Source organism: Necator americanus, chromosome II (genome assembly GCF_031761385.1).
Source record: "Necator americanus strain Aroian chromosome II, whole genome shotgun sequence".
Lineage (NCBI taxonomy): Eukaryota > Metazoa > Nematoda > Chromadorea > Rhabditida > Ancylostomatidae > Necator > Necator americanus.
This window is the reverse complement of record NC_087372.1, coordinates 24,800,362-24,828,081: the sequence shown is the minus strand read 5'-3', so window position 1 is coordinate 24,828,081 and position 27,720 is coordinate 24,800,362. Positions and strand designations below refer to the sequence as shown.

The following is a 27,720-nucleotide window of genomic DNA, read 5'->3' as shown; positions in this document are numbered from 1 at the left end:
CTTCATTCAGTTTCAGGCCGAGGAGGATGAAGAAAATCTCAGTTTATTCTGTTTGATTTCTGCATTGTACTCCAGCGCGTAGATCAGATGCCGAAGAGAGTGATCACTGTGCACCTTATTCTCCTTATCTTTTTCTTTTACACTCCATTGAAAGACCAATAACGTCGCATTCTCGAGTGCACTTCTTCGAATATCCCCGCATCTTCGGACTTCCAAATTTCTGGAACTATGGAGATCTCCAAAAATAAAACATATAGCAATAAGGAAGGGGAAACAAGAAAAAAGCTCGAAAATCGATTTCCGCACAGCGTTGGTCTCCATTTTCTTGATTCTACAAATTCCGTGATAAACACGACCTCCCAGCTATACTCTATTCTACTTAATCTTCTTCCATCAAATATTTTTCAAACCATTACATCGATGCCAATACAGCTACCAGTACCATAATTGCCTCCGGCAGCAGCAACGAAAGTCTCCTCAGCAGTAGAATAAACAATTCGGGGCTGACTTAATGCACATTCCCAGAACTCGGCAGCGAAAACTCGTGTAGTACGACCATACATCTGGAGCTGGCTTTTGTGAACTATGTAACATGTGAACGATATCGTGTACACGGTGATCAAAGTATGCATTCTGATGGGGCATGACTTGAATTAGAAGTAGTTCTGGCTTCAGGTTGTTCACAATAAGATGTAGATTCCTTTTTGTTGGACATGAATAATGATATGAAGACAAAGGTGTTTATGACTATTTTTTATGACTAAACTAGAGGTGGAATTTGCTCAGAACACGAATGAACATTTTGAATGATTAAAACATGCGCCAACTCGCCAATTGATCACCTTGATCACCTTGACTCCCGTTGATCTTCGAACTGGTCGAGCGGGCGCCAGTAATTTTTCCATTTGTCCCGATCGCGTGCCAGAGTAGCCCAGTGGTTCCTCCTTTCGCGTGGGACACGAAGAGCATCATATTTTTCTTTCAAGGACTTCGTGAAGAAATCTGACCATCGGGTTCCTGTAGTGCGCTTAATATCACGGGGAACCCAGTCGCTCACGGCTCTGGTCCAACGGTTGTTATTAAGCGCATCACGGTCCGGCCCACTTTATTTTACTTTCCTTGGCAAACGCGGCGGCGTCTCTAATCTTCGATCGCTGACGTAGGAGAGAACTTGTCCCTCCTCTGCATCACTTTCATTGCGCGTTCATGACGCTCACCGCGTTCTCCTGCTTGCGAAATGCCCGGTTTCAGCATGGTCGCGGGTACGGTGGTGTTGGGGTGGCACGGAGCCGGGTGTTCCTGGTCTTCTTCCTACTCTCTCTTTACGCTCCCCGCCGCTCGTCTCCTCCTGCCCGCTCGGGGTCGTCGTTCATGTTAGTTCCCGACCGTAACTATTATCGCCAATTAATGGACGCAAATCAAGTCAATGCGTTGGCAGTAAATGCAACAAAAGTTGCAGCCGACTGGAGATCAGCTCCATGTTTGTGAAATATGCATTACCGTGGGCACCTCAGCGTTAGCCAAAAAAAACTGTATTAGTATGGATTCACATATTGTGCGCAGAACATCAATAAGTGCAACCAGGTGCTCCCTGATAGCGACCTTCTCTGATCCTAATATTTTCAGAATGCATAATCCACTTGGTTGCTACCATTACGTTCGTAGTCAGACTGCTCCACATCACAAGTTTGTCGCTCTATCTCTGTTCTTTCTGCGCAGTGTCCTGGATCTTGGGATCAGTATATGATCACGCAAATAATTTTAAAGGTGTCGAATTGGACCTCGGCAGCAGATGAACACAGCAAACGCGTTCATAGACGCTGAGAGAGTATATGGTTCCACCAGTAAAGAGTCAGCCTCACGTCGAACATGGAAGAATGGTAGGTTTTTGCAGAAGACAGAAAGAATATCTCTCATTACTCTTACCGTCAGGAAAAATAGCCCAACACGGGATGAGTTTCGAAACGTCATTCATTAACCCGACTATGCACTCAACCGAACTCATTGTGCAGATTTGGACGGCGCAACATAACAGACTGGCTTTGGAGTTGAAGGTGCTTGAGTTTGATTTCATTGCTTTGAGAAGAAACAGATGTTTTTGAAGGAGCTTAATCAAAAATGGAACGACGAACAACTCTTCCAAGAGGCTCGCCGTATTGTAATCGCACAAATCCAATTCATAACACTCAACGAATATCTTCCGTTACTATTAGGAAGGAAAACGATGGTGCCATTTCCGTTGCTCCCTAGTTTACTGACTGGTCTTCCATCATTGAATCTCGCTTATTTACATTTTGTTTAGGCTAAATACGAAATACTTGAAGACTCGAATGAATTTACAAAGTACTACGATATTAACATCAATCCATGCACTCTCAATGCCTTTGCAGCAGCAGTGGGAGAGGTGCTGCGTTTTTTTTTTTCAAAGTAACGTTCTGTAATACGTACTAAGTCATCGCTGAAGCTGGTAGACTGCTTTCTTTCAGTTTTTCTTGACAATGTATGGCCCTTCGTCGGTTCCTGCGCCTATTTCACTACACAAAGCGGGTAGGTGGGTAGATAAGTCAATTGAAGCAAATGCCTTCCTTGTAAAGAGGCGAAGGTTTCCAAACTTATGCACACTTTCAAATGTCGTGCTAGGATTCTCCACGGAGCGGTTATGCGCCCATATCTGCGGGATTTTAAGACGAACATACTCGATGAGATTTCACAGGATGACGATATCATCGGTAAAGCTGCAGTGCTTATTCATCGCTCGAGAGACCATGGCATACCTGGATACACCAAATTTCGGGAATATTGCGGTGGCGAAAAGGTTCGGAGCGGCTCTTCGTACTGCTTTTTCCTTCACAATTCATTTCGCATGACCATATCATCAAGCTTACATTAAGTATTTTTGCTTTTTTAAATAACTTCCTTCTCCGACTTGGCACCTATCGTCGTCGATCCTCATACAGTGATTCCAGTTCTCAGCGATCTATACGAATCGGTAAGTTTTCGGCTTCAAAACATTCCAATTCTAAAGTGATAACTCTTAACGATTATAAGATTTCCGTCGTTATTTCCAGGTTGAAGACGTTGACTTGATTGTACTTGCTCTCGCAGAGAAACCAGTTCACGGGTCGTTAGTAGGACTGACTCTTGGTTGCGTACTTGCTTCGCAATACCAGAAGGTACAGTCAGATCCAAACGATCTGAACACAGATACGATTGCATAAACGGCTGCACTTGAAGAAGCTTCAGGTTGTTTTACCTGACTCGCAAAACATTTGTGATTGCAACAGAAATTATGGAAGTTAAATGCGGTTTGAAAAAATTAAAAAGTACACTTTTAAACAAACGAGAGGCTTCTTCTTGTTGATTACATTTTTTAACTCTAGAACAGTCTTAAACACAACACTACCGAGAGCGCGTATTTTCAATAACTCATGAACTCTGATGAATGATTGATTAATTATGATCTCCAATAATTTGGATGGGACGTGTGTGGAGCAATTGGTAAGAGGTTACGTAGTGGACGTACGGAAAACATAGTTCTTTGAAACAGGATTTTATAATGGCTTGTCAACTTTCACAGAAGTATGGCACATCGGCAGCTCTGAGATGTGACCTATCTGCGACCGTAGCAGACGATATAGGCGAGCACCATCTTTCAGTCAGCAGCTCGGTTTAGTAAATGGTCGGATCTGCAAGCAGAACTCTGTGCTTACCGCTTTTCGTATCGGAGATGGGATTTGCGTACTCGCAATTCAGAGCGAGATCATGTGGGCAAGTGTAGTTATGAAAATAGGCACTATGGCGTGGAAACAATCTGGAATAATCTAAGTACAAGGAATTGATTTTAGGACCCCCAGATACCCAAGCGTATCCTTGCGACTGAATAGAACATGCTTATGACTCCTATTTATACTGTTTCTTACTGTTAGGCCAACATTGAAAAGGTTCCGTTCCACAGCGAACAATTAGAAATAGAAATACTGATACCACTCCTTCTTCCGTGTGCATGTAAATGGTTTATTTTTTTTATGAAATGATTTCACAAGTTCCCTTCAAAAGAGGATATCCGTAAAGATATGTGGCAGATAGTATGGAACAAGTAGGACTGTCATGCAGGTTGTCCTGAAACGCAGACCAGTTGAGAGGGTGGTGCCCTGGCTTCTGCTTTGCTAGTATCGACTGCTAATCCGTGTGGAAGTAGGCACGTTCATGAATAAGGATGCGTTTGCGTAGATCCTACATATCTTTGAAGGCAGCGTAACCTGGAGTCCGAGCCCATGTGACCACTATAATATATAGTGATGTACTACTCATAAAAAACAAAAGTAAAAGTAAGTAGGTTGGTTACTTATTTTCTTCACCCACACATGCCTCTCACAATTTCATAGCATCTTAATAACACGTTGATGATCGCCCATGAGCGTATTCATCACGAATGCCAATCACAGTTCCATCTTTCTGGGAGGGTTACAATACCCAAGGACCAGAAACTGAAGAGTAGATACTCAAAGAACAACATAACAGCGGACTCGAGGTCAGTTAAGGAACCGAACAGATTTTGCTATAGGGAATGCGCAAGGACAAGGAACAAGTGACAGGCTGTTAACTGAGGTCTGGGAAGCAGGGTGGATGGAGAATCGTTTCCCAAACTATGGACTTAAACCTGCGACGAGCAATTGAAGCGACGTTCGGCCGCGCGTTACTGTGGAGAAAGTGATCAGCGGGGCAGCCAACGCCAACGCGGTCGTCGAGCTCCGACGGTTTCGGCGTTCTCCGTCTGGTTATCGGGCAACAGTCCCCACCACAGCATCACCCGCGAGTGGATGCGCCGATGTTACGTGTTTGGCAAGTCGTCGTCAGAAAAGCTTACCATGTCAAAACGGCGAAACCTCTTAATGAGTGTAGCGCAGATAAAACTCCATTCGCGCAACGTCTCGCTAATGGTGGCGCCCGCCTTACGTATGGGGTTGCTTCCATTCATAGGAGAAGGTCACTGAGAGATGACGTCGATCCATTTGTGTTGCAACGATGACACAACAGAGATGCGGCGCTATTATACACCTTCGGGTAATGACTTATGGGGACAACTAGCTCTTATCTATTCCCTAGGAAAAAAACATGTCCTAGCTTACAGACGTCAACTTCTAAAAAACGCAGAGGCATAAAAAACAAAGAGCTAGCCTATAGGTTTACAAGAAAGCTCGCTACTCGACCTCTGTACCCCTTCTATCCTCATTGTACATGCTATCATAATTCAAGGTGATAAGTCTTGTTGCGTATGCGATGCAAGTATCTCCATTATCATCATTGGTGTGCTGGATAAATGACATGCCTTTTTGCGTGAGAAGCAGACACAGTGCGAGACAGCAGAGACACGTTTTTTCACTTATCACATAAGTGAAGGAAGTTTTTCTCAGGCTATTCATGGCGACCAATATTGGTTTTCCAACGACAACGGTGCTTCATCCTTCTCCTTAGAGCAGCTAAGAGCAATTAGAGGAGGAACAAAGATGTCCGATATCATTTGCCAGTACCTCGACTCAGATGAAGCAGCTGTCCAGCCTAATGCATTTTTAACACCGGATAAATTTGAGTCAGTTGTTATTTGCCTATTTCAGCAGCCATTTGAATATAACCTTTTTTTGGATGTCTGTTCTGTGATTTCAGCAACTTCCCTCTTTCTTGCCTTTCCCATAGACTGAGTACCATGTCACTTGATCATTGGAAGCAAACGCCGACTGAGCTCCCTCCCACCACTCTTTATATAGAGAAACTGTTGCGAGAAGCCGAAAGGATGGTGGAAGAGCAAAAAGAGGGCAGCGTGGAGACGAAACGAAGTAATATGTTCTAATGCAAGTTGAAAAGCTCAGGATAGTTCAACTCAAAAATAGCTCTTCTGCGTAGGTGTACCAAAGAATTCGGTTGTTTTTTCTTCTGAGTAGGGTCGCTTTATATTTTATTTGAGTGATTTTTCGAACAAGCCCGTACTGGTGAAGAACGTAGTTTCTGAAAACAGTCTTGCGGGATAACTATGCACATGGAGCTGAATACAAATTCTAAGTATCCTGTATGCTTTGAATACAGCAGGGTCGGAGGACTGGAACCGGCTGTCCCCAAACTCGCGAACTAGAGCCAAAGGAAGGGCGAAGCGATTGCCGGGAGTATCTGAAATTCTTCTCGAGGTGAAGTTATATGTTGTTTTAGTAACTCTTGTTTTAGTATGACATTTTAGTGACTATTATGTAGCCTGATGGCAAAGTACAGTCGGCGGGAAACGCTCCGAGGTACGCGTTGCCTTCTTGCTGGAGCGGCATGTTGTCTCCGCGGAGCGCGACCTTCCGCCTCCTTTTCCATCATCTTCTATTTAGTTTTTATTTACTCATCATTTTCCTTCCAAATGAAGTTACACGAATATTACTGAGTAATTTCAATTATCTTTCCCAATAATTCTGTAGTTTGTTTTACTTCTGCTTCTTTTCCCCCAGCATATGTCTCGTAATAGCATTTAGGGGAATGGATCAACGAAACGAAATCAGTGGTATACTCATGACCGAAATGTAAAACAACTCAACCTAATACCCGTTGTGCAAGGTCGGACTGGAATCTGGCTGAAACAATCCCCATAAGCCCTGTAGCACAAATGCTGTAACCCAAGTGAAATGTGTAATATTACGAGAAGGACATTGCGCTGTTTGCACCTTATAGGCAGCATACCGCGAAATCGAGGGTGTTGGAGGCTCTCCACGAATAAATAGGATTGAGGGTGCAGCTTACGAGTATGAGCGAAATTATGCTCTTTTCGCTAGGTATCCAGAAAAACGACGTGGAGGGTGGTCTTATCGCACCATTTCCCCTAAGAGGTACGTAATAATATGACACGAATACGAGAGCTCGCGAAACGGTAACCTCATGTTAGTGAACTAAACCCTTATATACTATCGATTTGGTGAGATCCCAGTACTGTAGATTCCGTGGTTATGTGCGTTTAGTTCCCACTTTCCCTGCCATACGCTCCATTGTTTCTGATCTTTGATTGGTGACGTGTAACTGAACTTTGAATCCTCTTTTTAATTTGTGTTGATGGCATCACTCCACAAATCTGAGGTGGTACGGATTTCAGGTGGAGTATTTGTATACGGGATCGTAGATTATGGAGAGGTGGGTGATTCCGTCCATTTCTTCCTAATTGGCGTAAAAAACGGCCCGGAAGATGTGTGCGCACGGCTGGCGCGCTCCAAGCGAACTCGTTGTAGAAAATAGCGCGCCGGAACGCCCGAAGCCGTATCTTCTGGGCCGTTTTTTTACTGCAATTAGGAAGAAATGGACGGAGTCACCCTCCCTCTTTTTATTCTACGATCCCGTATACGAATACTCCACCTGGAAACTGTACCACCTCAGATTCGTGGAGTGATGCCTTTAAAATTCTTAGCATCACCCTCTCAACTAAGCTTTTTGTGATCGTTCTATGATGATCGTAGCTTCCTCCTGCTTGCTCGATGCTCTTGTAAGCTTGTCAAACCACCTCGGAGGTCGTTCATCAAGTTGATTACCCAAGATTGTAGGTATGCATAGCCGAAGCATTTAGATACATTCGTTTTGCTAAGCTCAGATAGGGTATCGAACAGACATCTTTTCCTCATTAACATTGTCTTGTCCAAGGACAGCTGAAGATTGGTCCTTCTTCACATCTCATCGAATCTGGCTACCATTCGTTATGACTTTTCGTATACTCAGAAAGATGTTAGATGTTATCAGCAAAACGAAGATGGTATAACTGCCGCCTATCAACTTTCATTTCCATGTTATCCCATCCCAAACTTTAAACTACGTTCTCGACGACGCGCAGGTATTTGGGAGAAGTGTCAAATTAGCCAACACCTCACATCTCGTCAATTGTTTTTTTAAAAGGCTGTTGTGATCCATGTAATTTATTGAGTGGGGATGCCTTGTTTGTCCAATGTTTACGTGACCGCTTCCTTTGAATCAAAAACCTTGGAGTAGAAGAAGTGAGTCACAGCTGGACTTGAATTTTAATTTTAACTGATTTTAAAATTTTGAAGTAATTGTTCGAATTCGAAGAATTTGATACATTTTCTATGAGCGTCTTGTTCTAGTACATGCCTACGAACTAGAAGAAAAAATGCTCCAGGGACTGCGTATTGACACGAAGATTTTGATTCTTATTGCTCTGATAGTGTTATTTGATGTTGAGGCAAAAACTGGCTTCGCAGCAGCAAAGCGAAACCTTTGATCTAAAATTTCGAATTTTCTTATCCTTTTCGAGAGATCGAATCACACACAATAGCGCTAACTAAAAAGCAGGAAAACTCCAATGCGCTTTCTTATCCAAGCTAGTAGCAGTTTTCAGACTCACCTTATTTGTTACGGATAATTTTCCTTCAAACGGATATGCAATAGTGATTGGAGGATCTACTACGTTCATGTACATCGCTATGACCTGCCACTTTCCAATTATGTACAAGATTTTTCATCCTTTTGGGGTTGGTAAATTGCTGCGTTTGTAGATAAGACACTGATAAATATGCTTGCATGGATGCTGCGCTCGGCAAATGCCTCGCATTCTCTTCGAAAAAAATGAAGTCCCTTCGTATTTTGAACATCGTTCGTATTTCGCAATGGTACTAGTGCATGCGTAACATCTTATGGGTGATATGGTTGTTGTGTTGCATTTCGCGACAATTTGAACTACTGAATTTGTGTACAATTAATTTTTTGAATCTACTTCTCTTTTCATTAAAAAAAATGTGAGAACCAAGCCTAAGCGTGAGCTAAAATATGAGAAGCAAGAAAAATACTTCTTGTAATTTACTAATTAATTCAATCTACTACTAAATACGCTGATCTAATTAGGTAATCTAATTACCTCGTAAGGTGGGTGTGGCGCAGGTTAGAGGTTCCGCTGTCTGCACGATCGATCGGAGGTTCGAATCCGCCCTAGTGCTCACCAAGCTGGCTAGCCACCGCAAGTCATTGTATAGGCCAGTTTTACGTCCGTAAAGCTCAAACGATTCTGAATTGAAGTGAACGTGGAGCACATCCCAAGCGGATTTATCAAGGCCAGATTTTTTATCCACTTTATCCTTTAATTACCTCGTCATCAGTGTTGGTTCTCTAGTAATCAGTCCTCCCACGTGTTCCGCACCAAATGGGAAAGTTACGGTAGGACATGGGAAAGAATTTGAATCCCAATACAGCATAAGAGACAGACCCCAAGACCCCAGAGGACTAGTGGACCTGGCCCAAGACATATTGTCTCCCTCAAACAGTACAAAATATGCTTTTCTTCTATCGCCAATACATTAATGTAGTATTAAAGGCATCACTCCACGAATCTGGGGTGGTGCGGATTTCTTGTGGAGTATTCGTATACAGAATCGTAGATTATTGAGAAAAGGGTGATTCCGTCCATTCCTTCCTAATTGCCGTAGGAAACGGCACGGATGATACGGCTTCGAGCGTTCCGGCGCACTATTTTCCGGGTGCGTGTAAAGAGGGTCCCGGCGGAATTTCGAGCATACCCAGTCATGCCTCGTCAGAGCAATTAGCGATGGTGCGTGTCCTAAAGAGATTCACTTTCGTTAGCACCTAAATAGCTGACTCTGCTTACCTACCGCTAATCATACGCTGCATCACCGGCTAGGATATAATTCACTCAATTTAGTAATCGCAACAGAAGCAAGAGAAATCCTCACATAAAAAATGAGATAAGGATGTACCTAATAGCTTCAAATTATGTGCACAAAATTTTTCGTTAAAACGAAAAATTCCAGCTTTCGAAAGTAACGGTAATGAGAACTATCGTTATCCTGTAACTCGCAAGCTTTTTTGTAGCCTAATTTATTTCTGGGCAGAGGAACCTCCTGTATCTCTGACTTCTTGAAACTTACAGGAAGGAAAAGAGTTCAAATTTGGTAAGATTTCTAGACTATCTGAGGGTGATATAAAGACAAACTCACTCCCTTTCTTTATTAGAGCACCATACAAAATGCCATGTACTTCTATCTAACACTATTATTCTTTGATTTATTCGGTAATTTCGACAGCTCATACCACTCTTCTTTGCATATTTTCTTGTAACTCCGCAGTTTTCTGCGTCTCTGTGGCTAGAAGAACATCTAAGACGGTTGTCTGCGTCTTCATGAACTACTGGAGCGTGACCTCTTCGAGGTATGCTCGCGTATCCGCCGGCATATCCACTGGGCACATTATGTCTCCGAGGCATTCGCAGAGAATCCGCCGGGACCCTCTTTACCGTTCCCCCTATTTTCCACAAGGAGTTCGATTGGAGCGCACCAGCCTTGTGCGGCGCCGCATCTTCCGGGCCGTTTTTTACGGCAATTAGGAAGAAATGGACAGAATCACACCCCTCTCCATAATCTACTATCCCGTATACGAATACTCCACCTGAAATCCGCACTACCTCAGATTCGTGGTGTACTGCCTTTAGCATTGTTGTCAATAAAGAAGTTAATAAACATAACCGCGTACACGAGTCTGATTGCTACCTGCACGTGGTGGTCCTGCTTTAACTGACCGCAATCAGGCGTTCGAGTGTACGCATTGGGAACGTACGAGCTATATAACCTGCACTGTTATATGGCGAAAGCTTCCCATACATTGCAAAATTGTCCAGCACACCGCCAAAGCCCATAACCTGAAAGGTCAACTGCCTGAAAGGAGCATGGAACCTTTGGCAACAACCATTCGTTTCGCCACGCTGAACTGCCGAACACTATCGAGTGAATTCCAAGCCGCTCTATCCAGACTTCTGCGATATCTCTGTGTGCTTTTTGCTGCACTGCAGGAAACACGCATGAGAGATTGGCCCGTAATCAGCATCGAAAATTACACCATATACCGCGGCGATGCTGATGAGAACAAAGTAGGTGGCTGCGCGATAGCTGTGAGGAACGATTACAAGAACCTGGTGGAGGAATTTGGCTCAAGGTCGTTTAGACTCGCCTTTCTACGACTGCGGGATCGCAGAGGACGTGAACTCTGGATCGTAAGTGCTCACGCACCTACGGAAACTGCTGAGGACAACAGTAAGGACGCCTTCTATGATGAACTCAATGCGCTGATGTCTAAAAAACCAAACCAGCAGGTGGTCATCGTCGGAATCGACGCAAATGCGAAGATGGGACTCGAACAGACGCGCCTCATCATCGCTTCCACGTTTAAGAGGTATCATCGATGCCATCTGCTCACGTGGCAGGGGTCAACCCTTTTAACGCCTGAAGAGCAGCGCGAGCGGAAGATCGCCTTGTTCAACGAATCCTGAGGAGTTTGCCGGGTTCGAGCTGGAAGAAGCCACCTGGCCGAAAATGGAAGAAAATGGAAGACTGACGTGCTGAAGGAGGACATGAGGACACTCGGTGTGGATAGGCAGCTTAGGCGAGACGTAAGGTTTCGCAGAATATGGAATAGCGACGAATGGATTGGTTCTGTGCAAGCTCTCGCAGAAGATCGAGAAGGTTGGGCAGAGCTGTGTTCAAGGACGGCACTCCTCGGCGAAGATGCGGGTAATCGCGTCAGGCGATGACATCAGCTCGCCGATTAAGTCAGGTAAGTAAGTCAATAAACATAACAGCCAGCCCGAAATCTCACATATGGGAAAATACATAGAGGTACAAGCAGACTGTTTTTGGGACGGAACACAACTAGAACATTTGGGTGTTTTATTTGGAGTAAGTTCATTTGGTAATCAAGAGGAGAATTCTAGCTACTGTATAGTCGGAACTGCGTGTCGGCAAACATGGAATGACCAAACCATTTTTATATTTTAGAAAAAACTGCAGTTTTTTAGGCAACGAAGCTGATGGCAGCAGACAAAGATAAGCATGCTTATGTCCCACTTTTGCACGATCTCAGGACCGATATACCTCAGTTCAATTTAGATTGGTGAGAAAGGCTTGAATGAAGTTCAAGAGTTTGTATACTTTTTCCACTTTCTTTTAGTGCTGTCAAAAAACAATATGCTTAACAGCGAAGAAAAAGGAAAACGTAGTTGCTCATGCAAAGCCACTATCTTCTTTTTTCCTTTACTCACATGTTCAGGTTCACATCTCGGTACTCTCCGCTTGACGAGTGCCTACATACTAATCTACCCTGCGATCACACAACGAAGTACAGGTATAGTGTGTTAGTATATGTATTCACTGTTAATACCTAGGTAACAACAGCAGATGAGCAAGTGATGATGTTGGTAAGTCATGTCTGTTTAATTAGCTGCTAGTTTCATTTCTAAATAAATCGTGGATTTACTGCAGGTACAGCATTGTTTTGAAAAGGGCAGTAATACATCTTTGAATTAATCATGTAGTAATGACCGTTTTGCCACACAAAGATTGTAAACGTTCACGGCTAATTTTGCAAATCTTACGCATTTTACTTGTCATACGGTGAACGGTGGCAGGTTAACTAACGTTTCTTAAAGCAAAAGTAACCTGATAGTAGTGATAGTGAATGAGCATTACAACTCTCCTTTATTTTCTGTCAATCGATTCAAAATGTTCAATTTTTTGAAGTCTGTTACCCACATTTGCGACTGCCTCGGTAATAATTACATAGTTTATATGCTGCTACATATTTGGGATTTGTGGTCTCTCTAAGACGTGGAAATAGAAAGAGAACATTAATTTAGTCCACCCAACGACAGATGAATGCGAGTAATTCCTGTCTCTTTTAATTTTGAAGCGTTACCAATCTGCGTGTGCGCTCTAATTTCCTCCTATCTTTTCTTCTGCCTTCGCTTTCTCCACCTTGGTTTGAGATTTTTACGTGAAAGCGGGTTTGAAGCAGCCACGCAGAAGTGCGAGAAATGGACATCAACGTGAAAACAAGCGCAGACGATGTCTACATGCCGGGAGTTTTTTTCTGAAATAGATTTCTGCAACAGCATCAAAACTGCCATTGTTATGATTTATTCGTACTTGCCAAAACAAAGCACTTTTTTTTACTATAAACGGTTTTTGTAACGCGTTGTTAGACATTTGAAGGATTCACAACGGGAAGTCGATTCCACTAAACAGCGCTTCATCCAACATTTCACGGGAAATGGCAAATGAGTACGAGCAAGTGGTGAAAATGTGCAATATCCGGCATACTGGTTTTATTCTTTTTCGTTCATAAACACATACAACCACTTTTATATGCAGGTACATTCACATTTGTTCTGTAATCAAAGATTCGCGCCAGCATGTACTAGCATATTCACTTCGCATATTATCTTCATTTACTTGTATTAAAGGCAGCATACCAGGAATCCGTTGTGGTACGGATTTCAAGTGGAGTATCCGTATACGGGATAGTAGATTATAGAGAAGTGGGTGATTCCGTCAATTTCTCCCTAATTGCCGTAAAAACGGCCCGGAAGATATGGCTTCGGGCGCTCTGGTGCACTATTTTTTACAAGGAGACTGTAGTGCGCCAGCCCGGAAGGTGCACGCGCCGCACCTTCCGGGCCGTTTCTAACGGCAATTAGGAAGAAATGGACGGAATCACCCCTCTCTTCTTAATCTACTATCCCGTATACGAATACTCCACCTGAAATCCATACCACCTCAGATTCGTGGGGTGATGCCTTTAAAGCAGAAAGGGTTTTGTGCACAGCATTGACCAATCCCTTTTTGATCCCTTTAAGTCTTCGATTTTTATAATGTATTTGTACGTTGTACTTTTTTGAGAGTAGGGTACATGTTAAAATATACATGAGATTTCAACCCGACTATGATCTGAGTGAGGCACATTCCTTACTCGGGCGTTTGAAAATCTAGGACTGTTTGGGTACCATTTGTCTCTGACCACCACACTGTTCTTCCCATCTTCCCGAATCGAGTAGTTCTTTCTCAACTTGAGATCGACAAGGTGGTTTCAGAAACGAAGAGTGCGAACAAAATAAACCAGTCAGCTCAACTACGACAAAAATCACAGTAGACAGACAACGTATCGAATGTGTTTATGAGTTTCATCGCTTGGACTGCATATTGACGCAGCTATCAGAATGATACAGGAGATCTGCATTGTCGACGATTCAAGCTACATGTCTACATAGCCGTTCTCTGTATCATGGTTAGAGGTAGGAGGTGGGCAACACCGTGTGTGGTAATGTCGAAGGTCGACTGCACGGAAACGAACTTGCTTATTCGGCTGCCTAAGGCATTCCACAGTGGCTTGAAATTTAGCCCGGAAGTTGTTATGGTGCACCACCAGATAACGTGGAAAGCATAAACATATTGGATCCCTCTCGAAAAATGCCACTGAAGATCATCTTTGATTTTTCGATGATCAAATTATAAGTGGGGCAGTAAACCGCTTTCTTCAGTGTGTTCTGAGGAATCTTTCGGGCACAACCTCACCTCACCGAAAGAGAATTTTTTTGAGGTAAGGTGAGGAAAGAAGACGAGAGATTTTTATCCAAGGCGGTTCAGAAGAAACGTCAAGGTTGCAAGATTTTGAAACGTGATGAATGAGTAAATTATGTGTGAGCTTCTGTTCATGAATGAGACATCGACAGTTTGGACAGAGCTACTAAAGGACGACACACCTTTGCGGACATGCGAGCAATAGCGTCAGGTGAGAAGGTCAGTCCGCCGACGAAGTCAAGTAAGTAAGCCGAAGATAGAACCACCAAGGTAGTATAACAGGTGCCGTCAGTCCGAAATGATTCAGGCGAAGCTGACGCCTATAGTCACCTACTATCCTACTAGGTAGCTTGAAGGAATTTTAAGAAGAGGATTGATCTCGAGGGCGAAGTCAATCCACACATTTATTACAAACTCCTGAAGTGAGAACATCCAAATTGGGTTGAGCAGAGACGGTAATGGACGTCAATAAAGTCCCTGCTGTCAGAAATCATCGATATACAGTGAGATCGGATTACCAGAGTTTTCGAATTCTGAGATGACAAATTAACACCTACCTTGGTATGCGTAACCAAATACTTATCGTAGTGAATTTTTGACTCTTTGGATTTCCCTGTTTCTGTCTCTGTTAGTAGAAATCTCTTCTATTTGTCTTCCGATAAGCTGACTTTGTCTTGTTTAAGTTGCTAAAAATGCATATGAGAAAGATTCATGACTCAAGAGTAAAGAGCCAAATTGCTGTGTCGCGTCCCATCTGTTTTTATAGATCGAACCAACTAAGCACTCGGTGAGATTGTGCGTCGTATGCTGCATGTGTGGCATTCAGTATTATGTGGGACTGAAATTTGCGTTCATCATTCGGCAAAACGGCTTGCGAAGAGCAATAGCTGCGAACTCAAGCAATATTGGATCTTATAGGACACACTCTGGTTGGTGCAACAACCTCATCCGCCCTGAAATGGGGAACGCATTCCAACCTTTCCTCCACCTCCTTCCCCCTCAATACGATGATGGTAACCAGTATTTTCAACACTTTAGCATCACGGAGCCAAATAATTAAGGTGTTGATATTCCGAGAAGTACTTCATCAACGGGAAGAAAACTGCCCAATCCTCGCGTGATTTCTAATGTGGTCCACGATGACTACTTCATGGAGCATGGAAAGGTAAGACTACATAGTTAATTATAAGGGTGACATCACAAGCAGCTTAACGTGATTGTTTCCTATTCTCGCACTCTCAAACACATTTTATCTCTTCTGTCGCCTCAATTTATATTCATCATATATGAACAGTACTTTTAAATAAAGCAGGTCTGATATAGTTGTTTCCTACGATGCTACCTTAGTTTTCTTTCTACAAATATAACAGTCCACATAACGAGAAGCATAGATACTGTTGCTGGAAATTACAGTAACAATGTATCTAGAGCAACACATTAGAGAAAATCTAGATCGACACCGGATTTGCAATCCTGGTCAATCACATTTCAGGATAAAGTTGCGATGGAGAGAACACTAAACAAAACATTTATTGACTTGGATACGAAAACCACGTATTCTACCTTATTACATCTACAAAGGGTAAAACGTCGTCTTCACGAGGGGGAGGGGGGAGGCGTATACGAGTCTGATTGCTACCTGCACGTGGTGGCCCTGCTTTAACTAACCGCAATCAGGCGTTCGAGTGTACGCATTGGGAACGTACGAGCTATATAACCTGCACTGTTATATGGCGAAAGCTTCCCATACATTGCAAAATTGTCCAGCACACCGCCAAAGCCCATAACCTGAAACGTCAACTGCCTGAAAGGAGCATGGAATCTTTGGCAGCAACCATTCGTTTCGCCACGCTGAACTGCCGAACACTATCGAGTGAACTCCAAGCCGCTCTATCCAGACTTCTGCGATATCTCTGTGTGCTTTTTGCTGCACTGCAGGAAACACGCATGAGAGATCGGCCCGTAATCAGCATCGAAAATTACACCATATACTGCGGCGATGCTGATGAGAACAAAGTGGGTGGCTGCGCGATAGCTGTGAGGAACGATTACAAGAACCTGGTGGAGGAATTTGGCTCAAGGTCGTTTAGACTCGCCTTTCTACGACTGCGGGATCGCAGAGGACGTGAACTCTAGATCGTAAGTGCTCACGCACCTACGGAAACTGCTGAGGACAACAGTAAGGACGCCTTCTATGATGAACTCAATGCGTTGATGTCTAAAAAACCAAACCAGCAGGTGGTCATCGTCGGAATCGACGCAAATGCGAAGATGGGACTCGAACAGCAATCCGATGTGCTAGGAAAATGGTACTATGCAGCGGAGCGCACGTCGGACAACCGTGACCGTCTGGTCGACTTGTGCGAACAGACGGGCCTCATCATCGCTTCCACGTTTAAGAGGAATCATCAACTCTATCAGCTCACGTGGCAGGGGTCAACCCTTTTAACGCCTGAAGAGCAGCGCAAGCGGAAGATGAGGACTCTTAAACTTCAGCTCGACTACGTTCTGGCGAGGAACATTCCTCAGTCAGATATCCGAAAATCTAGAGCTGTTTGGGACGTCGCATTCGACTCTGACCACCGTCCAATTCTTCTCAGATTCAAGATACGGTTCCACAAGAGGAACCGAGGAGTTCCTCTTCAACCGAAAGTCGACATGGCAGGTCTGAAAGACGATGAATGCAGAAGAAAATTCTGCCAACGTGTGTCTATTCATGTTGGAGTACGGACCAGGAAGAAGCTTAGCGATGCGGATTCCTTCACAAAGTGCATCTAGGACGCTGCAAGGGAAACGCTCCCGGTTCTATTGCCGCGGAAGAAGTTTGCCTTTGCATCTGAGGAAACAAAATCCACGTACAATTCTGTATGTGTCGCGCGCAGCGCTGGTGAATTCAACCAGGAGAAGCGTCTTAGAAGGAAGCTACGTCGTCAACTGCAACAAGGCCGCGGTAACGAGTGGACGTCAAGAGCGATGGAGTTTGAGAAGGCGTGGGAGGACAGGAACCCGCGGAAGGCCTACGCTCTACTAAAACAGTATAGCGGCAAAATGAAAAGATGTTCCCCTGTCCTCAACACTGCCAATGTGGTAGCTGTCAGTGAAGCAACCCTTCCAATTTGGAAGGAACCGGCTAGCACCGTCAGCGCCTGAACTCGAGCACGTTCATAGACTGACATATGCGGTTAACGAGGCGCCACCGACCGAGTCGGAGGTTCCAGTCTGTATCCAAAAAATGAAGAAGGGAAAGTCTGGGGGAGAAGACGGATTAGCGTAGAAATACTAAAAAATATTCCTCCGTCTGGGATTCGTGGGATGACAAAGATCATCCCTTCAATATGGATAGACGAAAGGACACCTGATTCGTGGAGACACGCTATCATAATTCCCCTCCACAAGAAATTATCCGTCACAGACCCCAGGAATTATCGAGGAATCTCTTTGCTGCGTGTTATGTACAAGGTATTGGAACGCATTATATTGGACCGATTTATTAAACATCGCGAAGAAATAACGCGCGATGAGCAAGCTGGCTTTCGTCCTGGCCGATCTACGATTGACCAGGTGTTCATCGTCAGGAGAGTGATCGAAATCCGGCAGCGGTATTCGAAGCCAATGCAACTGGACTTTGAAGCCGCGTTCGACTCTCCTCACCGAGGCCGTCTTCTCAACACGCTCCGCGCCGATGGAGTACCAGGAAAGTTCGTTCGCTTGCTTGATGACATGAATCAACGAACAGCTGCTGCAGTTCGAACACCAGCCGGATGTACAACATCGTTTGAAGTGGTAAGTGGAGTAAGACAAGGGGAAGTGGCAGGACCTTTCCTGTTCAATTTCGCAATCGACGACATTATGCGAAGAACAGTCGACCAGTGTCCTGCAGACATTGTCTTAGCACCATCTGGGTGCCCCTTGACTGAACTCGAGTACGTCGACGATGTTGTTATATTCGCTGAAAGCAGTACGAAACTTCAACATGTTGTCAGCATTATATCGAAGGTGGCTGCGGCCTATGGACTACGTCTATACCCTGATAAATGCAAGCAGATATGGATCTCTTCGAGACCTCGAACGGGAATCAGGGTGGACGGACAACCGATAGAACTCGTCGATGAGTTCTGTTACCTGGGCTGTACGCTGAAGAACAACGGTAGCTACGAGAGAGATGTTCAGCAAAGATGCGATAAGGCAGCTTCTGCATCTAACTCCTCAACGAAATGCCTGTGGTCGACCCCCATCACCAACGAAGTCAAGCTGCGAGTCTACCTATCCGCAATTCGCCCCATCATGATGTACGGTTCGGAGACTTGGGCAGCACCATCAACGGTTATGGAGAAGCTTGACTGCACGGAACGAAAGCTGCTTAGACGGCTACTCGGCTACTTTTGGCCTAGGGTATGTCACAATGAAGATCTTCACGCAGAAATTGATGTGGTATACCGGTGAATGACACGTGGAAAACATCAACATCTTGCACCGCCATCGAAAGTGGTTAAAGTAAATCGTCTTCGCTTCTTTGGTCATATATTAAGGGACCGGCAGATCGCCTTGTTCAACGAGTTCTGAGGAGTTCGTCGGGTTCGAGCTGGAAGAATCCACCTGACCGAAAACGGAAGTTCTGGACTGAGGCGGTGAAAGAGGACCTGAGGACACTCGGGGTGGATAGGCAGTTCAGGCGAGACGTAAGGTTTCACAGAATATGGAATAGCGACGAATGGATTGATTCTGTGCAAGCTCTCGCAGAAGATCGAGAAGGTTGAGCAGAGCTGTGTTCAAGGACGGCACTCCTCGGCGAAGATGATGGTAATCGCGTCAGGCGATGACATCAGCCCGCCGATTAAGTGAAGTAAGTCAAGTCGTCTTCACGATAATATCAGAAGCCGCTGTCTGCACACCACGACCTGCGGGAAATAAAAGAAAATAAAAGGAAAGAATTGAAAATGACTGCAAACTGTTGGCAATAGGACAAAAACAATGAATTTCTACGATAGAAATGCAGAGTGAGTGAATGAGTGAGTGTGAGTGAGTGAGTGTATGGTGTGGTGTGTTCACGAAACTCCAAAAACGGAGTACGATGGGTTCTATGGCGTCGGATTGGTCTGCCGACGCCAGAAAGCTATAAAATGGTGTGGGTGGTTTCACTGTGTCTTATTGGTGCGCCGTGGCGCAGTCTTGTCGCGCAAGTAATTCATGTGGATTTGATAAAGAGTAAATAATACGTTGCAAACCGCCTGGCAGCCATGGTCACTGTACGTGTTGCGTTTTACCTCTACGACTCCTTCGCTTATCAATTTTCTTGCACGTTTGTCACAAGTTGGTAACATACCTTCTTTAGAAAGTGGAAACACGCATGTAGGCGGCTACTTGAATAGTAGCCAACAGTTTGCATTATCTGATGTGGAGCATTATGTTTATCAGTAGGATAAATTAGTAGGATAGGGTTTAACAGTGGGATAGGACACAATAGATAGCATTAGGATTCAACATAAAATGGTGTGAACAGTCGTTCGCGTCATTTTACGTTAACACATCATTCCGTGATACTTGTTTTGAAGAAACAGGAGGAAAACTCAAACTTTGAGTAACGTTTTCAAATTGTGTCTACACTATTGATATCGATGCAGTGTTTGAAGCTGAAGTTTGAATGTTTTCCAAGTGTACAGCTGACGCAATTAGAAAGAAAACTTTCTTCCGCCCAAATTCATTGAAAAAAGGAAGCGTTGTTAGAGAAACATAATTCTAATTTCTCACAAAGTGCCACAACCATTCAGTTTCATTGATCACTGAAGGTAGGAGAAGCGAACAACGCAGAAATTCGAACCAGTTCGAACGTCCGGCTAAAGCCGATTGAGGGAGTAGTCATTTGCGAAAGACATAGAAAGTTTTGTTCCGTCTTCGAATGTGATATATAACAGTGTTGGCTAGCGCACGCATTTGGTAAAGGGGGTGACACAGTTGAGCTCCGCCATGGAACATTGCTAGTCACAGTACGATCGTTGCTTACCAAGAACGCCGATCCATAGTGTTCCACAATATCGATCGGTGGATATAAACGAAGTCAACTCAAGAACTCAGATAGAGAATATACAATATTTTGTTTAGGCCTTTTTCCTTTACTATCTGTGACCTGTACATCCATATATTTCATATTTTATTTTTTGTCTCGTTATGTTTACACTTTTACATTTTTCTTAGTAAAGGATCAACAGCAGCGGATATTTTTATTTTCAGTATTCACATATGATTATGCAATTTGGACAGTTTTTAAGTCATGATATCACTCACGCACCTCTCGACCAAGGACCGAATGCTGAAGCACTGAACTGCAGCAGGTATGAAGTAAAAGTTTTGCTTCTGGAAAACGCAGTTCTGATTCGTTAAAAATGTTGATTCGTTAAAAATTGTTTTTGATGATCGTAGTTATTAAGAGAAGGGTGATTTCGTTTTCTTCCTAATTGCCGTAGAAATCGGAAAATACTGCTTCGATTCCGGCCACTATTTCTTGGAGCACCAAAGTTATGCAGTCGAACTTGTGTTAGGCTCAAGAATGATAGGAACCAGGAGGATGTTTAAAGACGCCACCACACGAATCTAAGGGGTGCGGATTTCCCGTGGAGTATTCGTATATGGGATCGTAGATTATTAAAAGAAGGGTGATTCCGTTCATTTCTTCCTAATTGCCGTAGAAAATGGCCCGGAAGATACTGCATCGAGCGTTCCGGCGCACTATTTTCTACGGAGTAGAAAATAAAATAAAAAACGCACAGAAAAGCTAACCTTTTTAAACGACTATTACAACAAATACAGAAACAGTCGTTGATGCAGTTGTGTATGCGATGAGCAGTATTAAAGGAAGTAAGTTTATTAACCAGTTAACACATTTCAGCAATAGTCTTGTATAGGAGCGGTCTTATTTTGAGCTGACTCTGGCGGCAGAATTGGCACGAGTCCCACGGCTTCGAATTGCTGTGTTGTGGTACAGTAGTATCGCGCAATAACTTCCTATGCATGTCGCAAAAGGTAAACAAAACGTTGCAACCGTTTCGTATCCGTGGTCAGTGCTCGCGTTGTACCTCTATAACCCTTCCTCGTGTCTATTTCCTTGTACGTTTGTCAGGCTGGTAACATGCCTTCTTCAAAAAGTGAAAACACGCATGCAAACGATTTTTTAAACACTTGCCAACAATTCAAGTGGTCTGACGTGGAACGTCATTTTTGTCAGTATGATGATGATGTTTCCGTCATTTTACGTTAAAACATTCTGCGATAATTTTTTTTTGGGGGGGAGCAGGAGGAAAAGCCATACTTTGAGTAATGCTTTCAAATTGTGTGTATTGTGTTTATTACATTGGTATCGAATGAGTGTTTGGAACCGAAGTTTGAATGTTCTCCAAATGTGGAGCTGACGGGTTTAGAAACAACACTAGGAACATTTTGCCTTTATTTATAATAAAAAAAGAAAGTTTTGTAGGGAAAACAGAAATTCGACTTTAGCAGAACGTTTAGACTAGTAATATCGAGATTAAGATTCATTGTCGATGCTACTATAAAAAATGGATGTGATAGTAATGTGATGACGTGAAACTGCACGGTAATTAGTCGGCAATTGCATTATCCTCGTCTCGCTGATAGCATCTTTAGATTTCTTCCTCAGATGGGCATGATAAAGGCAATGTTCATGGAGAACGGGCATGTTTCTGATATCTTTGTACTGGGGAGCGGATTTGGAAACTATATACGTGCATCGAAGATGTGGTGAAGAAAACCATAAGCACCTATCTTCATGCTCACTTCTTTGATAATATCTTTCTTTCTGCCTTCATCTACACATCACGAACCTCACAAGCAGGAGGGTCAGCATCGTAATATAGTGATTCGGTGCTTGATGATAGATTAGACGCCATACCGGTCGTCAAATTAACGCTTTCACAGCATGAGGTAATAAACATAGTCAATCAAACTTTATTATAAAAACATTATGCATACAAATACACGTACACGTATAGTATGCAACGAACATGAATATGGATCACGAGAAAGGAAGATTGGGCATCGAAAAGGAGTGTGACAAATAAGAGTACCCAACAAAGAAGCTAAATAAGTACGAGTGGCAAACCAAAGTGAAAGGTTCGAATACATAATACAAATTGATACTTCAGCTATTTTATGCATTCATTACTTTCTTTTTTTCATTTTTTATTCATTTGAGGCCGAGGACCGTGCATAGAAGTCTGGTTGTTACCCGCTCGTTGTGGTATGTTTCACTAAACGCAATCACGCAACTGAGTAGACGTCTTGGGAGCATACGACCTATATAATTTGCACTGTCACATATCGCAAGTTTCTCAAAAATTATCAAACAAAGCTGTCGACCAGGACCCTACCAGAGCCTATCCCCTGATAGATCCAATGTCTAACGGGAATGCGGAGTCTTCCGAAACGAACATCTGTTTCGCAACGTTGAACTGCTGGTCGCTGTCAAGAAGACTCCAAGAAGCTGACCTGTCCAGACCACAAGATATCAACAAGCGCCTTTTGCTGCATTACAGAACGCACGCATCAATGATCGTCCCGTCATCAGTGTCGGTAGCTACACCATCTATGTGCTGATGCTAATGAAAAGAATGTGCAATAGCTACAAGCAGTACAAAAATCTGAAGTGAAGATGAAGTTGGATCCACGTCAAGATGCTCCTTTGTACGATTGCGGTATCGTAGAGGATACAAGCTCTGGATCGTAAGTGTTCACGTACGTACGAAAGCCGCAGTAGAGACGCGTTTCACGATGAACTCAATACACTGGTGTACAAGATACCCAGCCGGCAGGCGACTTGTGTCGGAATTGATGCGTGTGAAGAAACTGACTGACTAGAACAACAATACGATGCACGTGGAAAATAGTATTATCCCACGAACCAAACAAGGGATAACGGAAGTTGTCCGGTAGACTTTCACGAGCAAATAAACTTCGTTAGATCATTAGATCCTCATTAATTAAACATCATTAAATTTTCGTTCAAGAGGAGCCATCGATGCCGTGGTAAGGGCAACCACTTCAACGCCAAAGGAGTAATGCAAGGGCAAAGTGCCGACTGAGCTTCAACACGATTACGTTGTGACAAGAACATCCTTCTATCGGACATTCGAAACGTCGCATTCCAGTCCTACTAATGCCCAGTTCTTCTCAGCTTAACAGTACAGATCCAGAAGAGTAGTCGTGGAGTTCAACATCAACTGAAGCTGGACTTGGCAGGTATGGAAGACAATGAAGTCAGAAACATGTTCCGCCAACGTCAAAGAATATTCGATTACGGACCAAGAAGCGAGTGGATGACGCACACTTTTTCTAGATGTATTCAGGACGCTGCAAAAAGGTACCTATTTTAACACGGAAGAAAAATTTCGCCCTCGCATCAACGTAGACTATATTCTTGTAAAATTCTGTTTATGTCGCCAGCACTATTGGCGACCCCAGCCAGGAGTAGTGTCTGTGAAGGAGGTTGCATTATCAACTGAAACATGATCGTGAAAATGAATGGACATCAAGAGCAAAGGAGTTTGAAAAGGCGTTGGACGAAAAGAAGGAACTCAAGGAAAGCAAATACCTTTTTGAAACAGTATAACTGCAAGATGAAAAGGTGTTTGCCTGTCCTCAACATTGCCGATAGAGTCACTGTCGGGAAAGCAAGCCTACCGATACATGAAGGGAATATTTCAACACCTTGATTGAACGCAAACACCGCCTGTACCTGAACACGTGTACGTCCATCGGCATTGCCTACAGCGAAGTATCACAGCGTCAGAGATACTAGTCTGTGTTCAAAAAATGAGAAATGGAAATTCCTGTGTAGACGATGAAATTAGGCCAGAAATACTGAAATCGCTTTCTCTTTCTGGGATTCATGAGATGACAAAGATAATCCGGTCGTAGAGACACATTTTCATAATTCTTCTTCACAAGAAAGTGCCACTACCACGGAGCACAAGAATTTGGAATTTTGGTCGTAAGCTGTCAAAGCCCACGAAGTATCTTCATGTGTCGAGTACAAGCGCCTTTTCTACTTTTCCAGTTGTTACCATGAGCATCGCGAAGAAACTACTCACAATGGACAACCCGAGTTTCTCTTCTTGCCATCAAGGCCCACGCCCTTTGGGCCGATGGAATTCAGGCAGAATTCGTATTCTTAATTAATGATATGAATAAAAGAACGGCTACTACGGTTCGAAGATTAGCCCGACGTACTTCACCGTTTGATGTGGAGTGCAGTGAAACAAGCGGCTATAATGGAACCATTTCTGTTCAACATTGTCATCGATGACATTATTCGAAGAACAGTTGGGCAGTTCCCGCTGATGTTATTTTAGCACCGTAAGCACATTCCTCGGGCAATCTCGAGTACGCCGACGGTGTAGTAACATTCGCTTCTAGCAGCACGAAGTTGCAACATGTTATAAACGTTGTATCGAAGGAAGCTGCAGCCTGTGGATTGCTACTCCATCCTGATAAAAGGAAGCAAATATGAGTCCTATTGAACTCTTGGATGAGTTCTGTTATTTGGGCTGTATGATGAAATGTGATGTCAGCTATGAAAGAGATAATCAGCAAAAATGCGTTAAAATCAAGTCGAAAATCAACTCCTTAGCCAAGCGCCTTTTTCCGAAGAAACGAAGTCAAGCTGCGAGTCTAGTCTGGACAAAACGACTATTATGCTACTTTTGGTATGATGATGTGCCATAATGAAAAGCTCTACGCAGAAGTGGATATGGAGTATGGGGGGAGGAAAGAGACACGTGGAAAATGCGGAAAGATGAAAAAAACCGTCTTCGCTTGTTTTTATCACGTTAAAGAATTACCACCCGATCATCTTATCAACATTGTCCAGAGGTCCAAGAGCAACCGAACTCTAGCTGAAAATAGAACAGGATGTGCTTGGATATGTCTAAAGACGACACACTGGCAATGATGCGGATGGAGTGTTAGGTCGTAATATCCTTCCGCCGTTTAATTCAGGAAGTCAATTTGAGGCGGTGACACAGCTGAACTGTCGGATATTTCAAGGTTTTCGAACGCTAAAGGAGATGTGCGTGGACGGTGGTTGAAGGGAATCATATGACGCATGGATGCAGGATGAACTTGATTAAATAGCAGATGAGATTCGCTATATTTTGAACCCTCTATAAGAGAGGTGATGCTGGGAAAATAATCCCTCACGCAGGTGAAAAAGGAGGCTCGATTTCCTATGTCAATGCTCTAACATCGGAGAATGACGCTGCGTTTGGAATGAGAGTATAGTAAAATGTGCCGAGGAATCTATTAAAAACTTTATTCTGCAGGATATTGAACGCACCACATGAAGACGGTAAATCCGATAGGTCTGTTTTCTTCACGAACTCTAGTCCGTAATGCAGAGACGAATTCATGAGAACAAATTGCTTTGCGTACAAATTTGTACAGACTCTTTGTGATCACGTGAATTATGATTTCGACGTTCCTCATAAGCAAATTGCTGCTGCGATTATATATTAGAAATGGAATTCGTTGCTTTATTACATACAAAACTAAGAAATGAATTGCACAGAATTCGATCTATGTTCAAGCTTTGCTATATGCCTACCGTATTGGTGGCTGTGGTGCTCGCAGTGTTGAGCGGCACAAATAAACAACTAGTTATAGAATTATATTCATACAAAAGAGGCTAACATTGCGTTTTTCTACTTACCAGACACAGTAGTTTTGCGTTTGGAACTCTAATGTAAACGTAGGCTGTAAAAAAACAGAATAATTATCCTTCAGAAAGCACTCTAAGGGAAATACAAAAATTGGTAGTCATCTATGCTACAAACTCAAAAAGAAAAACCAACATTATCGAGTGCAAGAAATCCAGTATTTCTCTACATGTGTCTTTCACTACAGTGATCACAACTGTAATAGTGGCTATCTTTTTGTGACATCCAGTGTCATGGTGTGTGGAAATCATGGTGTCTTTTTTTGTAGCGGCACGATTTTCTTGAGCGGGGACGCAACTTCGTAATATTCAACATAATATGACGCTTTCTGATTATTCCGCAACGAAGACTAGCCGTCGTCGACCCACTGTACCAGGATCGTTTTAAATTTTCGTTGCTCTTTTGTGAGTAATAACTGCGTAAAGTCATTGTCGCCGTTCACTTGTATTCAAATATAATGGTGTCTCCGTAGCGTGGAATCTCCAAGTGAATCCCTTTGGGGTTTAGGATGTCCGTCAGAAGTCTTGAACCTTGCAAATCGATTCGCATTCAGCGTTTTTCGAAAGGTCGTTTCTCGTCAGGACAAAATGGTTATTTTAAATACGCAAATAATTCGTAAATGTTGCAAGAATCATGTTTTTGTTAAAGCAATGAAATATTTCTTGATGATTTTTGTCACTCGGAAGTCACTACCAACTGGTATTCAAAATATGCACAAAGGCTGTGCTCTGTAAAGAAAGGAGAGTTCTAAGCAAATACCGAATTACTGGACGCAAACGCTTGTTGTAGTCCAATTAATCAGCACTCAATGACTGCTATGCAGAAGTCGGAATGACTAATGAGATAGAGCAGGCTTGTGAGTTTGGCACTGAGAAATTCAGGCACTTTCAGAATTACGAACTTGCACTTGAGTTGTTGTCAAGAGCAAAGTTCGCTGAGAAGTTTTCTGAGTTAATCTCCACAGCTAAGGATGCACACTCTCACCATAAGTCTGGGACTTTCTTCACTTTCCAAAGATAATGGCCATCTTTCACGGATCCTATTCACTTGATTGGTTACGAACGGTTAGCCGCGGGGTACATGACGCGTTCCAAGGTGGCAGATAGGTAACCGAAAGTGACCCTGTTCGTGTACTGCGATGCAGATGGCTTTAGGAAGACTCACTATTTCTAATGTGTTAGAATTGACTTGAGAACGCTTGTCTTCTTCTGGCCACAAACCTGGAATCAAGTGACCCGGAGCTGCAAGAGAGGTAATTTAGGGTTCCCTGCAACAACTTAACTCCATTTGTCCATCTCCATCTCTCCAAGAGTCTTCCGACTCCAAAGGAGTAGCGGGTACTGCAGCATCATAGGCGAATATAGAAGGCCTAGAACATAGAAATCCAAACCAGAAGGGAGAACAACTATTCTTAGGAATAAGCGGCAGCGTTGAGGGTACAAATAATTTTTGAGGAATTTGCAAACGGTGGCGCAACGCGTCGGGGCATCTTGTAACTAAATTCATGTTGAGGTGTCATCACTTCTTTCCAAAATCTGTATATGTCATTTTGCTGAAGTGTGAACAACATAAATTCTTAATGCTCTAACTATCAACCTTTGTGCCAACCAAACACA

General features: G+C 43.4%; 5 protein-coding genes across 9 annotated transcripts in view; 4 read left to right on the top strand and 1 right to left on the bottom strand.

Moving 5' to 3' along the window:
- Positions 1–404: 404 nt before the first annotated feature.
- RB195_019364 (uncharacterized protein) lies at positions 405–632 on the bottom strand (the record flags this gene model as incomplete). Its single annotated transcript, XM_064187180.1, has 1 exon — positions 405–632. The coding sequence occupies one exon, from the start codon at positions 630–632 to the stop codon at positions 405–407; it is 228 nt and encodes a 75-aa protein (XP_064043061.1).
- Positions 633–1,627: 995 nt separating this feature from the next.
- RB195_019363 (uncharacterized protein) lies at positions 1,628–5,848 on the top strand (the record flags this gene model as incomplete). 3 transcript variants are annotated; one of them, XM_064187179.1, is made up of 9 exons in its annotated part: positions 1,628–1,686; positions 1,768–1,880; positions 1,933–2,054; positions 2,105–2,227; positions 2,303–2,404; positions 2,687–2,815; positions 3,069–3,173; positions 5,415–5,590; positions 5,665–5,848. In XM_064187179.1, the coding sequence occupies 9 exons, from the start codon at positions 1,628–1,630 to the stop codon at positions 5,846–5,848; spliced, it is 1,113 nt and encodes a 370-aa protein (XP_064043058.1). The 3 variants fall into 3 exon arrangements, with proteins under 3 accessions (XP_064043058.1, XP_064043060.1, XP_064043059.1); XM_064187178.1 differs by lacking the exons at positions 2,303–2,404; positions 2,687–2,815; positions 3,069–3,173; positions 5,415–5,590; positions 5,665–5,848 and having other exon boundaries at positions 2,105–2,302; XM_064187177.1 differs by lacking the exons at positions 1,628–1,686; positions 1,768–1,880; positions 1,933–2,054; positions 2,105–2,227; positions 2,303–2,404 and having other exon boundaries at positions 2,660–2,815.
- Positions 5,849–10,699: 4,851 nt separating this feature from the next.
- RB195_019362 (uncharacterized protein) lies at positions 10,700–11,299 on the top strand (the record flags this gene model as incomplete). Its single annotated transcript, XM_064187176.1, has 1 exon — positions 10,700–11,299. The coding sequence occupies one exon, from the start codon at positions 10,700–10,702 to the stop codon at positions 11,297–11,299; it is 600 nt and encodes a 199-aa protein (XP_064043057.1).
- Positions 11,300–11,380: 81 nt separating this feature from the next.
- Positions 11,381–17,531, top strand: RB195_019361 (uncharacterized protein; the record flags this gene model as incomplete). 2 transcript variants are annotated; one of them, XM_064187175.1, is made up of 8 exons in its annotated part: positions 11,381–11,548; positions 11,825–11,919; positions 12,076–12,150; positions 15,300–15,394; positions 15,443–15,546; positions 16,149–16,397; positions 16,518–17,105; positions 17,160–17,531. In XM_064187175.1, the coding sequence occupies 8 exons, from the start codon at positions 11,381–11,383 to the stop codon at positions 17,529–17,531; spliced, it is 1,746 nt and encodes a 581-aa protein (XP_064043055.1). The 2 variants fall into 2 exon arrangements, with proteins under 2 accessions (XP_064043055.1, XP_064043056.1); XM_064187174.1 differs by lacking the exon at positions 11,381–11,548 and adding an exon at positions 11,557–11,583.
- A 162-nt stretch (positions 17,532–17,693) lies between these two features.
- RB195_019360 (uncharacterized protein) overlaps positions 17,694–27,720 on the top strand; it is a gene marked incomplete at both ends in the record, with an annotated part of 32,170 nt that continues 22,143 nt past the window's right edge. The window contains 3 exons of one of the 2 annotated variants that reach the window (XM_064187172.1): positions 17,694–18,773; positions 18,911–19,060; positions 20,610–20,710. In XM_064187172.1, the coding sequence (XP_064043053.1) occupies positions 17,694–18,773; positions 18,911–19,060; positions 20,610–20,710 (1,331 nt within the window). The remainder of the gene's footprint in view (positions 18,774–18,910; positions 19,061–20,609; positions 20,711–27,720) is intronic. The other variant, XM_064187173.1, reaches the window with a different exon arrangement.